The 17,018-nt window shown below is 38.5% G+C and overlaps 1 protein-coding gene across 5 annotated transcripts in view; it reads right to left on the reverse strand.

Annotated features, from left to right (window-relative positions):
• Positions 1–17,018, reverse strand: part of C2CD3 (C2 domain containing 3 centriole elongation regulator) — a 227,137-nt gene that overhangs the window by 78,214 nt on the left and 131,905 nt on the right. For all 5 annotated transcript variants that reach the window (XM_037840623.1, XM_037840622.1, XM_037840621.1 and 2 more), the window contains exons 22-24: positions 5,421–5,510; positions 957–1,559; positions 117–455 (exon numbers count right to left, since the gene is read on the reverse strand). In XM_037840623.1, the coding sequence (XP_037696551.1) occupies positions 117–455; positions 957–1,559; positions 5,421–5,510 (1,032 nt within the window). The remainder of the gene's footprint in view (positions 1–116; positions 456–956; positions 1,560–5,420; positions 5,511–17,018) is intronic.

Raw genomic sequence — 17,018 nt, forward strand, 5'->3', positions numbered from 1 at the left:
TGTTTGAGGTAATTAACAGTTCTTGCACATCTTGCCATGATTTGAAATACTCATGAAAACAGGACCACACCCAGAGGAACCAGACCTATGTTCTTGGATGAGTAACTAGAGCTTACCTTTCAAGCTTAAGTGCATTGCTCTTTCTACCAGGATACTGACTGCAAAAGTTCCGACCAACTCAGCAGGGCCCTCCTGAGCTAAGCGGACTTCAGCTGTGGTGCTGCTGCAGGGGGCCTGGGTGTAGGCAGGAGGAGACTTCTGGTTGCCATGAAGGGGAGAGAGCTGGATCTCATCCCTTCTGGAAAGGGGCTCATCCTCACTGTGGCTGCTAAGGTCCATGGAATCTGGCTCACGAGTGGGTCCAGGGTGTGGGGAAAGAGATGAAAGAACCACATGAACTCGCAAAGCAGCTCCTGAGAGGTTGGAAGCATTTCGTCCAAACAGAGGATACACACCTGCAAGAGGAAGGAGGAGAATAAGGCCAGGTAAGCAGGTACCAAGAACACTCTTTAATCTTGGAGGAAATACTCACTGAAGGTGCTTGTGGTGGCCTGAATATACCAATTTGCAAAACAAACTGAAGTTGGTATATGATGCAAGAATTCCTACCTTACCTCTGCAAAAATGGAAAGTAGTGAGCTCTCTGATTTGAAGCCAAAGCCAAATGACTAACAGGCTGGCTGTTGTGGGAAGGGATGCATGTGCTGAGGGCCTCTTTTAAGTCTAAGATTTGATGAAATCTTCTCTTCTACATGTTCCATAGGCTCCTATTTTTAGATCTTCTCCCCATCAGAAAGCTGCTCTGATGCTCAATTTAGCCTTGTTTCACCAACTAAACTAAATATGTTCTGGGAAATTGGCAGTACCCCTGAAGATCATTCAGAAGGGAAGCAGGAGGTGGTGGTAGAAGGAGGCAAGAAAGAAGGATAAGAGAATTTATATTTATTGTCACTTACCACTGACAGTTAGTGTTCTTGCGGATCTCTCCCCAAGTCTGGTCAGGTCCACATAGGCTGAGCCAATCCAGCTGTCCGTCTGGTGAGGTCTCTCCACGCTATCATTGCCATATGCCCGCCACACTTGTATCTCTAGCCTCTCCTCCCTGAAGTACCAAAGCAGTGATGGGCCCCTGGAGACTTCTGCTCTTTTGGATGCCTTGAAAGTAACCATGACCTGTTTTTTGTTTGTAGATTCCTTAGGCTTCCTGAGAGGGGTCCAAAAGCCTTCATGGTCATACAGCTTGTAGCGGAGATAGCAATAGGTGTTCTTATGAATGTGCTTCTGGCCAGCAAGCAGCACACAACGGAGGGGCAGCCAGAGCCGTGGGGTGGAGATGGTGACAGTGGCTGGCTCTTCCTCATTCATCTTAACAAGATCTGTCAGGCTGTTCTCAAAGCTCCAGCCCAACAGCTCAGCAGCTTCCAATACCCGCTCTCTATCTCCGGGATGGGTAAAGGAAACAGAAAGCTCCAGCCCACCTACAATCTTCTGCATGAGCTCCAAGCTGTGAGGCAGGACCCTATTTTCTGGGAAAATGACAGGATACCAACCTGTGATCCCTAATGGGAGAAAAGAAATATTTTCAATTACCGTAATAATTGTAATAAAAAAACTTACCCCAGAACCACCATCATCCTGGCCTAAGAGAACAGAAAACATGTACCCACAGGCAAATGGAGTCTGTGCTTCATCTGATCACTGAAAGGCAGCGAAATCTGATAGGAAGATCAAAGGCTAGGAGTCAGAAGGCCTGAGTTTTTTCCTTTCCTCAGTCCAAAATAGTGGTTCATTCTGAAATAGCGATTAATACCCCTTAGCCTTGGTTACCTTACCTGATCAATGGGAAAATTAATGCTGATCTTGCCTATTAGACAAAGTTCTTATGATTCACAAATGATATTATGGTTTTGGAAGAACTTTGAAAGAGAGAAGTGCCATAAAAAATGTGAAAAGGTATTATGGTACTATGAATATATGGGAAAGGCTTGGGACAAAAAGGAGATCTGGGATCTACTCCCAGGTAACCTAGCAAGAGAACTGCCCCTAGTGAGTACATACCAAGGACCAGGCACTAGATTTCAAAATAATAACAGCTATTCTTTACTGAGAGTCTATTATGTGTCAGAAATTCTGCTAGTGCTTTATATACATTATTTCACTTAATTCTCCCGCTAGCTTTGTGAAATTCTGAGGATTAAATGAGATACTGATTCCTGTTTTATGGATAACAAAGTGAAGCTCAGAGTCCTACACAAGTCACTACAGCTTACCAAGTGGTAGAGCTAGGATATGAATCCAAGTCTAGTTGGAGCCAAAGCCAACATTCTATCTATGATAGGCTCACAGTCTCTTATCTGAAACCCTTGGGGACAGATTTCTTTCTGAATTTAGAAGTTTTCAGATTTTAGAAAGGTAATATAGTACATAAAATAAGTATTATGTAACAATCAATGGTTATGTATGTCAGGAGTTGGGAAACTTATTCTGTAAAAGGCAGATAATAAATATTTTAGGCTTTGTGGGCCATACGGTCTCAGTGGCAATTAGTCAGGTCTACTGTTGTAGTGCAAATGTGGCCACAGACTACATGCAAATAAATGGGCATGGCTGTGTTCCAATAAAACTTGACATGAACAGGCAGTGGGCCTAAGTCAGAAAAAGACTGCAAAATAGCTTCATGTCTTTTGAGGTCAGATTTGGCTGCTTAACGAGTTAATTAAAAAAAACTTCTGATTTTCAGAGGTTTTTGGATTTTAAAACTGTGTATAAAGGATTGTGGTTTGTCATAATAGTTTTCATGGCAATTTCCTGAGAAAGGTTTTATCAATTATACACTACAGATAAGAAGATATGGGCTCATCAAAGGTCACTTAAGTTTTTATGACTTTTGAACAAGGCATTTAATTTTTCCGGGCCTTTCAAGCTTTTGTTTATAAAATGAGAAGGCTGAATATATTGATCTCTAAGGTTCTTTTAGGCTTTGATAGTCTAAAAACCTACATCCTTGGCTTAAGGTAACTTATCATCTCTGGTGTTAGTTTTCCCACAGCCTAGTGGTTCTTAATAATTTTTTTGGTCACAGATTCCTCTAGCTCTAATGAAAGCTATTATCCTCAGAAAAATGAACAAATGCATGTACATACAAAATTTCAGACTTTAAGAATTGCTGGATTTAATGGTGCCTTTTGCTCTATCATTCTATAATTAAGATCACTAGCAGGAATGGATTATATAGTATGTCAATATATCCTAATAAAACTGCTTTAAAAATGGATGGGCATGCTAGCCAGATAGAAGGCAATGACTATGTAAGAATTATTATTATTATTATTATCATCATTATTACACAGGCATTTTTGTCATGGCTGCCTATACCCATCACACATTCCTTGGCAAATATGAAAAAAAGATTTTGCAAAATATTTATAGTGAAAATTCTGCAAATTTATTGGTAGCAAGTTGATTATTTATGAATAGATCTGACCTAGAATATGAAATTAATCAGGCAAGCTCTGAAATACTTTATTATCTTTAAATATACATTTTGTAAAACTATGACCAATGAATTCTTGATAATAAGTGGTTGAAGTCATAATAAACACGATTATTTATACAAAACAAAAAACAAAACAAAACAGCAAAAAGGATTACTGGTAGGAGAAAACAAAGCAATATTTACTTTAAAATAACTCTGAATACAAAGATAAATGACATATCCCAAATTGTTTACAAGATTTTTTTTCCAGGGGTTAATTTTAATGCTTAGAGATGGAATTTCCCAGATGATACCTGTTCCCTGACAGACTCTGGTAAAATTTTCGGGAGGAAGAAAACAGGTGTCCTATGTGCCATGATATTTCATATGCATAATTTTATTGAATGCTTCAAAAATCTCATGAAGACGATCTTATTATTTCCATTTCTACAGACGAGGAAATCATGGCTCTGGGAAATGAAGTGACTTATTCTAGATCACAGACCTGAACCCTGTATCAAGTTGCACAGACTTCTCTCTTGCAGGCACATAGGCAGTACCTGCTTATAAAGTGTGATGGTTAATGTCATGTGTTAACTTGGCTAGGTTATGGTGTCCAGTTATTTGGTCCAGCAAGAACTGGCCTGATTGTTACTGTGAGGCTCTGAAATAGATGGATTAGCATCCATAGCCAGTTGATTTCATCTACGGCTTATTGCATCTATAACCAACAGAATAAGTTTCCCTTGGCAATGAGGGGAGTCTCCTCATCCAAATAGTTAGAGGTCTTAAATCAAAACTGAGAATTTCAACTGTTAGAAAGAAAAATTTCTGCCTCTTCTTCAGCTAGCCAGCTTCTCCTTGGGAGTACAACTTCACCTCCACTGGAGTTTTCAGCTTGCAGCCTGCTCTACAGAGTTTGGAAGCACCAGATTTCAGAAGCACCTTTTTTGAAATATTCAGTTTGTGGCTTGCCCAACAGAACTTGGACTTGCCATTCTGCATGGTCTTGTGAGCTAACTCCTCTAATAAATCTCTTAATATTTTTATATAATATATACTGTTGGTCTGTTTCTCTGGAGAACCTTGACTTATACATAGGGTATTGGTCAAATTTTAATTCACAGTTAAACTTGGGAGATATTTGCTAGAATTCTGAAAACTAGATTATACAATCCTAGGGAGAAAGACGGGCAAGAGAAGGAAAACTAGTATTTTTGAGTGCCTACTATTTGTCAGGTACTCTGTATATCCTATTTTATTATTTCCTACCTTGCTGACTTGTCAGGATTAACTGCTTCCAAGCATGAGATGAGAAAACTGGGGATCAGAGAGGTCAAATCAATTGGTAAGTAAGTTGGATGGGACTGATATTTTCAGACTCCCTTGGTGGTTGTATCCATTCTTTCAGGCCTTTACTCCATACTCTTATTTATTCTTCATGAGAGAGAAGAGTGTAGTGAAAAATAATGAGTGAATATGGATTTGATTTTCAGTCCTACCATTCTTTGGCAAATCACCTAACCTCTGTGAGCCTAAGTTTTCTGGTCTGTCATATGAAAATAGTAAGAACCCAAATGCCAGCTAGGCAAGGTTATCATGAGGTTCAAACAAGATCTGAGAAAAAAAAATATATATGTTTTTACCCAGTGCTATACAGTGCAATGGACATTGCCATATTCATTATTATTGTTAGCATCCTCTTTCCTAGAGTAGGATGACAGTACAATGTTTTGAGCTTGGCTTTACTAGATAACCTTTGGAATCATTCAGAGAAAACTTAAAATCCTTCAGAAAGCTTTTGAGGTACCTGGGAGAATTCACAACGTGTTAAGGGGTCATGTTTTACTTTGCTCATCTTGCTAGGGAACCAGACAAAATGACACATTGTAGAGATATGAATGGGAAAAGGTAGAATCAGAAAGCGATAATCCAGGATCCTTACCAGATCTCTTCACCAGTAACTCTTTTGTTGGAACTTTTACTACTCCGAGTAGATAATCTTTGGATGGCTGGATACTGGCTATATCACTTGCTATTAAATCAAGCAAAAAGGAACAATTATTTGGTGTCTAATGACCAAAGGGCTTGTGTTTACAGAATTATCCACATTACCCTAATACCTATACTAGACTCTCAGTGTGGGAAACTGGAGGTCACCTTGCTCACATCCTAAACAATACCTGAACTCCCTCCAAATTATTTTTTTCTTAACTTAAAGATTTTATTTTGAAAAAATTTCAGACATAAAGAAAAGTTGCAATAATATTACCACCAACTCCTTTGTGCCTTTTACCTAGATTTACTCATTATTAACATCTTGATACTTTTGCTTTACTCTTTCTCTTTCTCCCCACCCCCCCACAATATGTATTCTTCTTATTCTTCACTGTACCCTTCAGAAGTAAGTTGCTGAAATTATGACCCCTCCCTCCTAAACACTTCAGCATTTCTCTCCTAGGAACAAGGGTTTTTTCTCTCCTGTATACATAATAACAGTGCAATTATCAAATTTAGGAAATTTAATGTTGATACAATACTACTTTCTAATATAATCATATTCCAAATTTAATTCTTGTCCCAATATTGTGTCATTCATAGCAACATTCTCCTCCTTCCAATTGACAACCTAATGCAGGATTATGCACTGAATTTAGTTCAGATCACACACAAGGAAGACATTTCAGTTTGGTATAAGAGGGAGAGACGGGTTGGGGAGGCCACTACAGGTAAAGGCAAGAGAATGAAGGCTCAAAAGGTGAGAAAGTATGTGGTTAATTCCTGAAAAGAGAGTTATCCCAGTTGGCCAGAGTATACAGCAAAAATAGGGGAAAGAAGCAGAACATAAGAACATGTGAGTGATACTGAAGATAGATTATAAAGCACTGATTTAGTCTACTTGCTGCATCAGAATAACCTAAGAGAGCTTTAAAAATACAGATCCTATGATTCTAACTCTGGAGATTCTAATTTAGTGAATGGGATGGAGCCCAGGAATATGAATTTTAAAAAGCTCCTTAAGTGATCCTGATGCACAGCCAGATTTAGGAACCACTAATACAGAGAGGATTCTGAATGCCAGGCTAAAAAGTTAAAAGAGTCTACAATGTATGGGAATGCTCAGGAATGATTATGGTTTGTAAACTTTCTTGGATATAGTAAGATCATGTTGGAAGCAATAGAGTTATTTTAGGTTTTTTTTTTCTCTTATTCCTTTGTTTTCTTAGGGGTTGTTAATTTTCTTGGGGTATGGTAGGAACATGTTGGAAGCAATGTAGTTATTTTAGATTATTTGTTTTTCTTACTCCTCTGTTTGGACATGGTTTATTAATTTTCTTGGGGTATGGTAGGAACATATTGGAAGCAAAGTAGTTATTTTAGGTTATTTGTTTTCCTTAATCCATTGCTTTGTTTGAAATGTTGTGGGGTTTTTTTGGTTGTTGTTTGCCTGTTTGTTTTTAATTTTTTGATAAACAAAGTTAAAAAATTGAAAAAAAATCAGTAGAAAAATGGGAGTAAAAACTAAATGACAAATAGGGTGGGATGGGGGGATGGTTTGGGTATTCTCTTTTCACTTTTATTTTTATTCTGATTCTGATTCTTTCTGATGTAAGGAAAATGTTCAGAAATAGATTGTGGTGATGAACGCATAACTATATGATCATACTGTGAACAGTTGATTGTATACCATGGATGACTGTATGGTTTGTGAATATATTTCAATAAAACTGAATTTAAAAAAAAAAAAAAAAAAAAAAAGCCAATGCAAGATAGAAGATAGCGGAGCAACATTGTTAATGTATTAAAATTAAAAAAACAAACAAACAAACTAGAAATCTTTACCAAGTGAAAACATCTTTCAAAAATAAAAGTGAAATAAAGACTTTTAAAGACATAAAAAAAAAAAAAAAAAAAAAAGAGTCTACAATGAATTTAGCAGGCAATGAAGATTTCTGAATATAGGTCTGATATAATTAGAGTTGTGCTTTAGAAAAATAATTTAGCAGTAGTTTTCAGGTATAATTTGAGAAGATATATACCTGAAAGGAGCCGAGCCCACTTTGGAATTAAAACAACAGTCTATTCAAGAGACAATGATGCCCTGAACAAGGGAGAGGTAAGTAAAAGATCTAAGGGTAGGACCCATGGAAATTATCAACTGACTATGAGTTCTCTGAGCTTTAAAATCATGCTTTATCTTTTTCTTGTATTTTTGCTACCACGTTCCCAATCCCTGCTAAGCCTGGCACTTAATAGTTTTGGGAAAAATTGTAAGTGTTCAATATATAGTTGTTTATTAATTCGATATCTCTTTTGGAGGAATAAACAAGTCACCACTAATTACAAAGTAACCTGAGTCAATCCGAAGAAGTTGGCACTAGAAGTCTGACCATAAGGAATGTAAAGTTATTCAGCCAAACAAAAATTGAGAGAAGCAATGTAAAGCATATAATATTCACTAGGCAGGAATCAGGAAGCCTGGCTTCCAAATTCTGGCTTTGATAAAAACTTGTTGTGTATCTTTGGGCAAGTCAGTTTCCCTCTGTGTGCCTCAGTTTCTTCATCTACATAAGAGGGATACCACCACCTACCCTACCTAACATGATGAAAGGAACAAATGTGGTAAGGTTAGATGAGTTGGGAAACCCCTCTGGAATAAAAAAAACAAAAACAAAAACAAAAACAAAAACAAAAACATGGTTTTAGAATGCTAACTGAGAACTGGTATTGTTATAAAATTCTGGAGGCAAAAAGCCACAAAGTAAAGATCTCTGGCAAGTTAACAGAAGCAAGTTCTTTCTACCTTCCATACTCACCACCAACCTCCTCCTTTACCCCCTAAAGAATAGGAAAAGAAAGAGAGTTAAAAGGGATCTTTGGGGAGGCGGGGCAACATGGCAGACTGGTGAGCTGTATGTTTTAGTTGCTCCTCCAGGAAAGTAGGTAGAAAGCCAGGAACTGCGTGGACTGGACACCACAGAGCAATCTGACTTTGGGCATACTTCATGCAACACTCATGAAAACGTGGAACTGCTGAGATCAGCGAAATCTGTAAGTTTTTGCGGCCAGGGGACCCGCGCCCCTCCCTGCCAGGCTCAGTCCCGGGGGAGGAGGGGCTGTCAGCTCCGGGAAGGAGAAGGGAGAACTGCAGTGGCAGCCCTTATCGGAAACTCATTCTACTGATCCAAACTCCAACCATAGATAGACTGAGACCAGACACCAGAGAATCTGAGAGCAGCCAGCCCAGCAGAGAGGAGACAGGCATAGAGAAAAAAAAACAACACGAAAATCTCCAAAATAAAAGCAGAGGATTTTTGGAGTTCTGGTGAACACAGAAAGGGGAAGGGTGGAGCTCAGGCCTTGAGGCGCATATGCAAATCCCGAAGAAAAGCTGATCTCTCTGCCCTGTGGACCTTTCCTTAATGGCCCTGGTTGCTTTGTCTCTTAGCATTTCAATAACCCATTAGATCTCTGAGGAGGGCCCTTTTTTTTATTTTTTTAAATCCTTTTTTCTTTTTCTAAAACAATTACTCTAAGAAGCCCAATACAGAAAGCTTCAAAGACTTACTATTTGGGCAGGTCAAGTCAAGAGCAGAACTAGGAGAGCTCTGAGACAAAACGCAATAATCCAGTGGCTGAGAAAATTCACTAAACACCACAACTTCCCAAGACAAGGGGGGTGTCCGCTCACAGCCATCATCCTGGTGGACAGGAAACACTCCTGCCCATCGCCAGCCCCATAGCCCAGAACTGCCCCAGACAACCCAGTGTGACGGAAGTGCTTCAAATAACAGGCACACACCACAAAACTGGGCGTGGACGTTAGCCTTCCCTGCAACCTCAGCTGATTGTCCCAGACTTGGGAAGGTGGAGCTGTGTGAATTAACGAAGCCCCATTCAGCCATCATTTGAGCAGACTGGGAGCCTCCCTACACAGCCCAGCAGTCCAGAACTGCCCTGGGGGGACGGCACTCACCTGTGATATAGCACAGTCATCCCTCAACAGAGGACTCGGGGTGCACGGCCTGGAAGAGGGGCCCACTTGCAAGTCTCAGGAGCCATACGCCAATACCAAGGACTTGTGGGTCAGTGGCAGAGACAAACTGTGGCAGGACTGAATTGAAGGATTAGACTATTGCAGCAGCTTTAAAACTCTAGGATCACCAGGGAGATTTGATTGTTAGGGCCAACCCCCCTCCCTGACTGCCCAGAAACACGCCCCATATACAGGGCAGGCAACACCAACTACACACGCAAGCTTGGTACACCAATTGGACCCCACAAGACTCACTCCCCCACTCACCACAAAGGCTAAGCAGGGGAGAACTGGCTTGTGGAGAACAGGTGGCTCGTGGACGCCACCTGCTGGTTAGTTAGAGAAAGTGTACTCCACGAAGCTGTAGATCTGAGAAATTAGAGATAAGGACTTCAATTGGTCTACAAATCCTAAAAGAACCCTATCAAGTTCAGCAAATGCCACGAGGCCAAAAACAACAGAAAATTATAAAGCATATGAAAAAACCAGACGATATGGATAACCCAAGCCCAAGCACCCAAATCAAAAGACCAGAAGAGACACAGCACCTAGAGCAGCTACTCAAAGAACTAAAGATGAACAATGAGAACATAGTACGGGAGATAAAGGAAATCAAGAAGACCCTAGAAGAGCATAAAGAAGACATTGCAAGACTAAATAAAAAAATGGATGATCTTATGGAAATTAAAGAAACTGTTGACCAAATTAAAAAGATTCTGGACACTCATAGTACAAGACTAGAGGAAGTTGAACAACGAATCAGTGACCTGGAAGATGACAGAATGGAAAATGAAAGCATAAAAGAAAGAATGGGGAAAAAAATTGAAAAAATCGAAATGGACCTCAGGGATATGATAGATAATATGAAACGTCCAAATATAAGACTCATTGGTGTCCCAGAAGGGGAATAAAAGGTTAAAGGTCTAGGAAGAGTATTCAAAGAAATTGTTGGGGAAAACTTCCCAAATCTTCTAAACAACATAAATACACAAATCATAAATGCTCAGTGAACTCCAAGTAGAATAAATCCAAATAAACCCACTCCGAGACATATACTGATCACACTATCAAACACAGAAGAGAAGGAGCAAGTTCTGAAAGCAGCAAGAGAAAAGCAATTCACCACATACAAAGGAAACAGCATAAGACTAAGTAGTGACTACTCAGCAGCCACCATGGAGGCAAGAAGGCAGTGGCACGATATATTTAAAATTCTGAGTGAGAAAAATTTCCAGCCAAGAATACTTTATCCAGCAAAGCTCTCCTTCAAATTTGAGGGAGAACTTAAATTTTTCACAGACAAACAAATGCTGAGAGAATTTGCTAACAAGAGACCTGCCCTACTGGAGATACTCAAGGGAGCCCTACAGACAGAGAAACAAAGAAAGGACAGAGAGACTTGGAGAAAGGTTCACTACTAAAGAGATTCGGTATGGGTACAATAAAGGATATTAATAGACAGAGGGGAAAAATATGACAAACATAAACCAAAGGATAAGATGGCTGATTCAAGAAATGCCTTCACGGTTATAACGTTGAATGTAAATGGATTAAACTCCCCAATTAAAAGATATAGATTCGCAGAATGGATTTAAAAAAAATGAACCATCAATATGTTGCATACAAGAGACTGATCTTAGACACAGGGACACAAAGAAACTGAAAGTGAAAGGATGGAAAAAAATATTTCATGCAAGCTACAGCCAAAAGAAAGCAGGTGTAGCAATATTAATCTCAGATAAAATAGACTTCAAATGCAGGGATGTTTTGAGAGACAAAGAAGGCCACTACGTACTAATAAAAGGGGCAATCCAGGAAGAAGAAATAACAGTCGTAAATATCTATGCACCCAACCAAGGTGCCACAAAATACATGAGAGAAACACTGGCAAAACTAAAGGAAGCAATTGATGTTTCCACAATAATTGTGGGAGACTTCAACACATCACTCTCTCCTATAGATAGATCAACCAGACAGAAGACCAATAAGGAAATTGAAAACCTAAACAATCTGATAAATGAATTAGATTTAACAGACATATACAGGACATTACATCCCAAATCACCAGGATACACATACTTTTCTAGTGCTCATGGAACTTTCTCCAGAATAGATCATATGCTGGGACATAAAACAAGCCTCAATAAATTTAAAAAGATTGAAATTATTCAAAGCACATTCTCTGACCACAGTGGAATACAATTAGAAGTCAATAACCATCAGAGACTTAGAAAATTCACAAATACCTGGAGGTTAAACAACACACTCCTAAACAATCAGTGGGTTAAAGAAGAAATAGCAAGAGAAATTGCTAAATATATAGAGACGAATGAAAATGAGAACACAACATACCAAAACCTATGGGATGCAGCAAAAGCAGTGCTAAGGGGGAAATTTATAGCACTAAACGCATATATTAAAATGGAAGAAAGAGCCAAAATCAAAGAACTAATGGATCAACTGAAGAAGCTAGAAAATGAACAGCAAACCAATCCTAAACCAAATACAAGAAAAGAAATAACAAGGATTAAAGCAGAAATAAATGACATAGAGAACAAAAAAACAATAGAGAGGATAAATATCACCAAAAGTTGGTTCTTTGAGAAGATCAACAAGATTGACAAGCCCCTAGCTACACTGACAAAATCAAAAAGAGAGAAGACCCATATAAACAAAATAATGAATGAAAAAGGTGACATAACTGCAGATCCTGAAGAAATTAAAAAAATTATAAGAGGATACTATGAACAACTGTATGGCAACAAACTGGATAATGTAGAGGAAATGGACAATTTCCTGGAAACATATGAACAACCTAGACTGACCAGAGAAGAAATAGAAGACCTCAACCAACCCATCACAAGCAAAGAGATCCAATCAGTCATCAAAAATCTTCCCACAAATAAATGCCCAGGACCAGATGGCTTCACAGGGGAATTCTACCAAACTTTCCAGAAAGAACTGACACCAATCTTACTCAAACTCTTTCAAAACATTGAAGAAAATGGAACACTACCTAACTCATTTTATGAAGCTAACATCAATCTAATACCAAAACCAGGCAAAGATGTTACAAAAAAGGAAAACTACCGGCCAATCTCCCTAATGAATATAGATGCAAAAATCCTCAACAAAATACTTGCAAATCGAATCCAAAGACACATTAAAAAAATCATACACCATGACCAAGTGGGGTTCATTCCGGGCATGGAAGGATGGTTCAACATAAGAAAATCAATCAATGTATTACAACATATTAACAAGTCAAAAGGGAAAAATCAATTGATCATCTCAATAGATGCTGAAAAAGCATTTGACAAAATCCAACATCCCTTTTTGATAAAAACACTTCAAAAGGTAGGAATTGAAGGAAACTTCCTCAACATAATAAAGAGCATATATGAAAAACCCACAGCCAGCATAGTACTCAATGGTGAGAGACTGAAAGCCTTCCCTCTAAGATCAGGAACAAGACAAGGATGCCCGCTGTCACCACTGTTATTCAACATTGTGCTGGAAGTGCTAGCCAGGGCAATCCGGCAAGACAAAGAAATAAAAGGCATCCAAATTGGAAAAGAAGAAGTAAAACTGTCATTGTTTGCAGATGATATGATCTTATATCTAGAAAACCCTGAGAAATCGACGATACAGCTACTAGAGCTAATAAACAAATTTAGCAAAGTAGCGGGATACAAGGTTTATGCACATAAGTCAGTAATGTTTCTATATGCTAGAAATGAACAAACTGAAGAGACACTCAAGAAAAAGATACCATTTTCAATAGCAACTAAAAAAATCAAGTACCTAGGAATAAATTTAACCAAAGATGTAAAAGACCTATACAAAGAAAACTACATAACTCTACTAAAAGAAATAGAAGGGGACCTTAAAAGATGGAAAAATATTCCATGTTCATGGATAGGAAGGCTAAATGTCATTAAGATGTCAATTCTACCCAAACTCATCTACAGATTCAATGCAATCCCAATCAAAATTCCAACAACCTACTTTGCAGACTTGGAAAAGCTAGTTATCAAATTTATTTGGAAAGGGAAGATGCCTCGAATTGCTAAAGACACTCTAAAAAAGAAAAACGAAGTGGGAGGACTTACAGTGCCTGACTTTGAAGCTTATTATAAAGCCACAGTTGCCAAAACAGCATGGTACTGGCACAAAGATAGACATATAGATCAATGGAATCGAATTGAGAATTCGGAGATAGACCCTCAGATCTATGGCCGACTGATCTTTGATAAGGCCCCCAAAGTCACTGAACTGAGTCATAATGGTCTTTTCAACAAATGGGGCTGGGAGAGTTGGATATCCATATCCAAAAGAATGAAAGAGGACCCCTACCTCACCCCCTACACAAAAATTAACTCAAAATGGACCAAAGATCTCAATATAAAAGAAAGTACCATAAAACTCCTAGAAGATAATGTAGGAAAACATCTTCAAGACCTTGTATTAGGTGGCCACTTCCTAGACTTTACACCCAAAGCACAAGCAACAAAAGAGAAAATAGATAAATGGGAACTCCTCAAGCTTAGAAGTTTCTGCACCTCAAAGGAATTTCTCAAAAAGGTAAAGAGGCAGCCAACTCAATGGGAAAAAATTTTTGGAAACCATGTATCTGACAAAAGACTGATATCTTGCATATATAAAGAAATCCTACAACTCAATGACAATAGTACAGTCGGCCCAATTATAAAATGGGCAAAAGATATGAAAAGACAGTTCTCTGAAGAGGAAATACAAATGGCCAAGAAACACATGAAAAAATGTTCAGCTTCACTAGCTATTAGAGAGATGCAAATTAAGACCACAATGAGATACCATCTAACACCGATTAGAATGGCTGCCATTAAACAAACAGGAAACTACAAATGCTGGAGGGGATGTGGAGAAATTGGAACTCTTATTCACTGTTGGTGGGACTGTATAATGGTTCAGCCACTCTGGAAGTCAGTCTGGCAGTTCCTTAGAAAACTAGATACAGAGTTACCATTCGATCCAGCGATTGCACTTCTCGGTATATACCCGGAAGATCGGAAAGCAGTGACACGAACAGATATCTGCACGCCAATGTTCATAGCAGCATTATTCACAATTGCCAAGAGATGGAAACAACCCAAATGTCCTTCAACAGATGAGTGGATAAATAAAATGTGGTATATACACACGATGGAATACTACGCGGCAGTAAGAAGGAACGATCTCGTGAAACATATGACAACATGGATGAACCTTGAAGACATAATGCTGAGCGAAATAAGCCAGGCACAAAAAGAGAAATATTATATGCTACCACTAATGTGAACTTTGAAAAATGTAAAACAAATGGTTTATAATGTAGAATGTAGGGGAACTAGCAATAGAGAGCAATTAAGGAAGGGGGAACAATAATCCAAGAAGAACAGATAAGCTATTTAACGTTCTGGGGATGCCCAGGAATGACTATGGTCTGTTAATTTCTGATGGATATAGTAGGAGCAAGTTCACAGAAATGTTGCTATATTAGGTAACTTTCTTGGGGTAAAGTAGGAACATGTTGGAAGTTAAGCAGTTATCTTAGGTTAGTTGTCTTTTTCTTACTCCCTTGTTATGATCTCTTTGAAATGTTCCTTTATTGTATGTTTGTTTTCTTTTTAACTTTTTTTCATACAGTTGATTTAAAAAAGAAGGGAAAGTTAAAAAAAAAAAAAAAAACAAGGAAAAAAAAAAAGATGCAGTGCCCCCTTGAGGAGCCTGTGGAGAATGCAGGGGTATTCGCCTACCCCACCTCCATGGTTGCTAACATGACCACAGACATAGGGGACTGGTGGTTTGATGGGTTGAGCCCTCTACCACAGGTTTTACCCTTGGGAAGACGGTTGCTGCAAAGGAGAGGCTAGGCCTCTCTATGGTTGTGCCTAAGAGCCTCCTCCCAAATGCCTCTTTGTTGCTCAGATGTGGCCCTCTCTCTCTGGCTAAGCCAACTTGAAAGGTGAAATCACTGCCCTCCCCCCTACGTGGGATCAGACACCCAGGGGAGTGAATCTCCCTGGCAACGTGGAATATGACTCCCGGGGAGGAATGTAGACCTGGCATCGTGGGACGGAGAACATCTTCTTGACCAAAAGGGGGATGTGAAAGGAAATGAAATAAGCTTCCGTGGCAGAGAGAATCCAAAAGGAGCCGAGAGGTCACTCTGGTGGGCACTCTTATGCACACTTTAGACAACCCTTTTTAGGTTCTAAAGAATTGGGGTAGCTGGTGGTGGATACCTGAAACTATCAAACTACAACCCAGAACCCATGAATCTCAAGACAGTTGTATAAAAATGTAGCTTATGAGGGGTGACAAGGGGATTGGGAAAGCCATAAGGACCACACTCCACTTTGTCTAGTTTATGGATGGATGAGTAGAAAAATAGGGGAAGGAAACAAACAGACAAAGGTACCCAGTGTTCTTTTTTACTTCAATTGCTCCTTTTCACTCTAATTATTATTCTTGTTATTCTCGTGTGTGCGCTAATGAAGGTGTCAGGGATTGATTTGGGTGATGAATGTACAACTATGTAATGGTACTGTGAACAATCGAAAGTACGATTTGTTTCGTATTACTGCGTGGTATATGAATATATCTCAATAAAATGAAGATTAAAAAAAAAAAAAAAAAAAGACATAATGCTGAGCAAAATAAGCCAGGCACAAAAAGAGAGATATTGTATGTTACCACTAATGTGAATTCTGTGAAAAATGTACAATGTTTTATACTGTAGAATGTAGGGGACGTAGAGATACCAATTAGTGGAGGGGGAATGATAATCTAATAAGAACAGATAAACTATGGAGGGTAATCTCAATGTTATGGGAATGCTCAGGAATGATTATGGTTTGTAAACTTTCTTGGATATAGTAAGATCATGTTGGAAGCAATAGAGTTATTTTAGGTTTTTTTTTCTCTTATTCCTTTGTTTTCTTAGGGGTTGTTAATTTTCTTGGGGTATGGTAGGAACATGTTGGAAGCAATGTAGTTATTTTAGATTATTTGTTTTTCTTACTCCTCTGTTTGGACATGGTTTATTAATTTTCTTGGGGTATGGTAGGAACATATTGGAAGCAAAGTAGTTATTTTAGGTTATTTGTTTTCCTTAATCCATTGCTTTGTTTGAAATGTTGTGGGGTTTTTTTGGTTGTTGTTTGCCTGTTTGTTTTTAATGTTTTGATAAACAAAGTTAAAAAATTGAAAAAAAATCAGTAGAAAAATGGGAGTAAAAACTAAATGACAAATAGGGTGGGATGGGGGGATGGTTTGGGTATTCTCTTTTCACTTTTATTTTTTATTCTGATTCTGATTCTTTCTGATGTAAGGAAAATGTTCAGAAATAGATTGTGGTGATGAACGCATAACTATATGATCATACTGTGAACAGTTGATTGTATACCATGGATGACTGTATGGTTTGTGAATATATTTCAATAAAACTGAATTAAAAAAAAAAAATAAAAGGGATCTTTGGTA

Source organism: Choloepus didactylus, chromosome 6 (genome assembly GCF_015220235.1).
Source record: "Choloepus didactylus isolate mChoDid1 chromosome 6, mChoDid1.pri, whole genome shotgun sequence".
Lineage (NCBI taxonomy): Eukaryota > Metazoa > Chordata > Mammalia > Pilosa > Megalonychidae > Choloepus > Choloepus didactylus.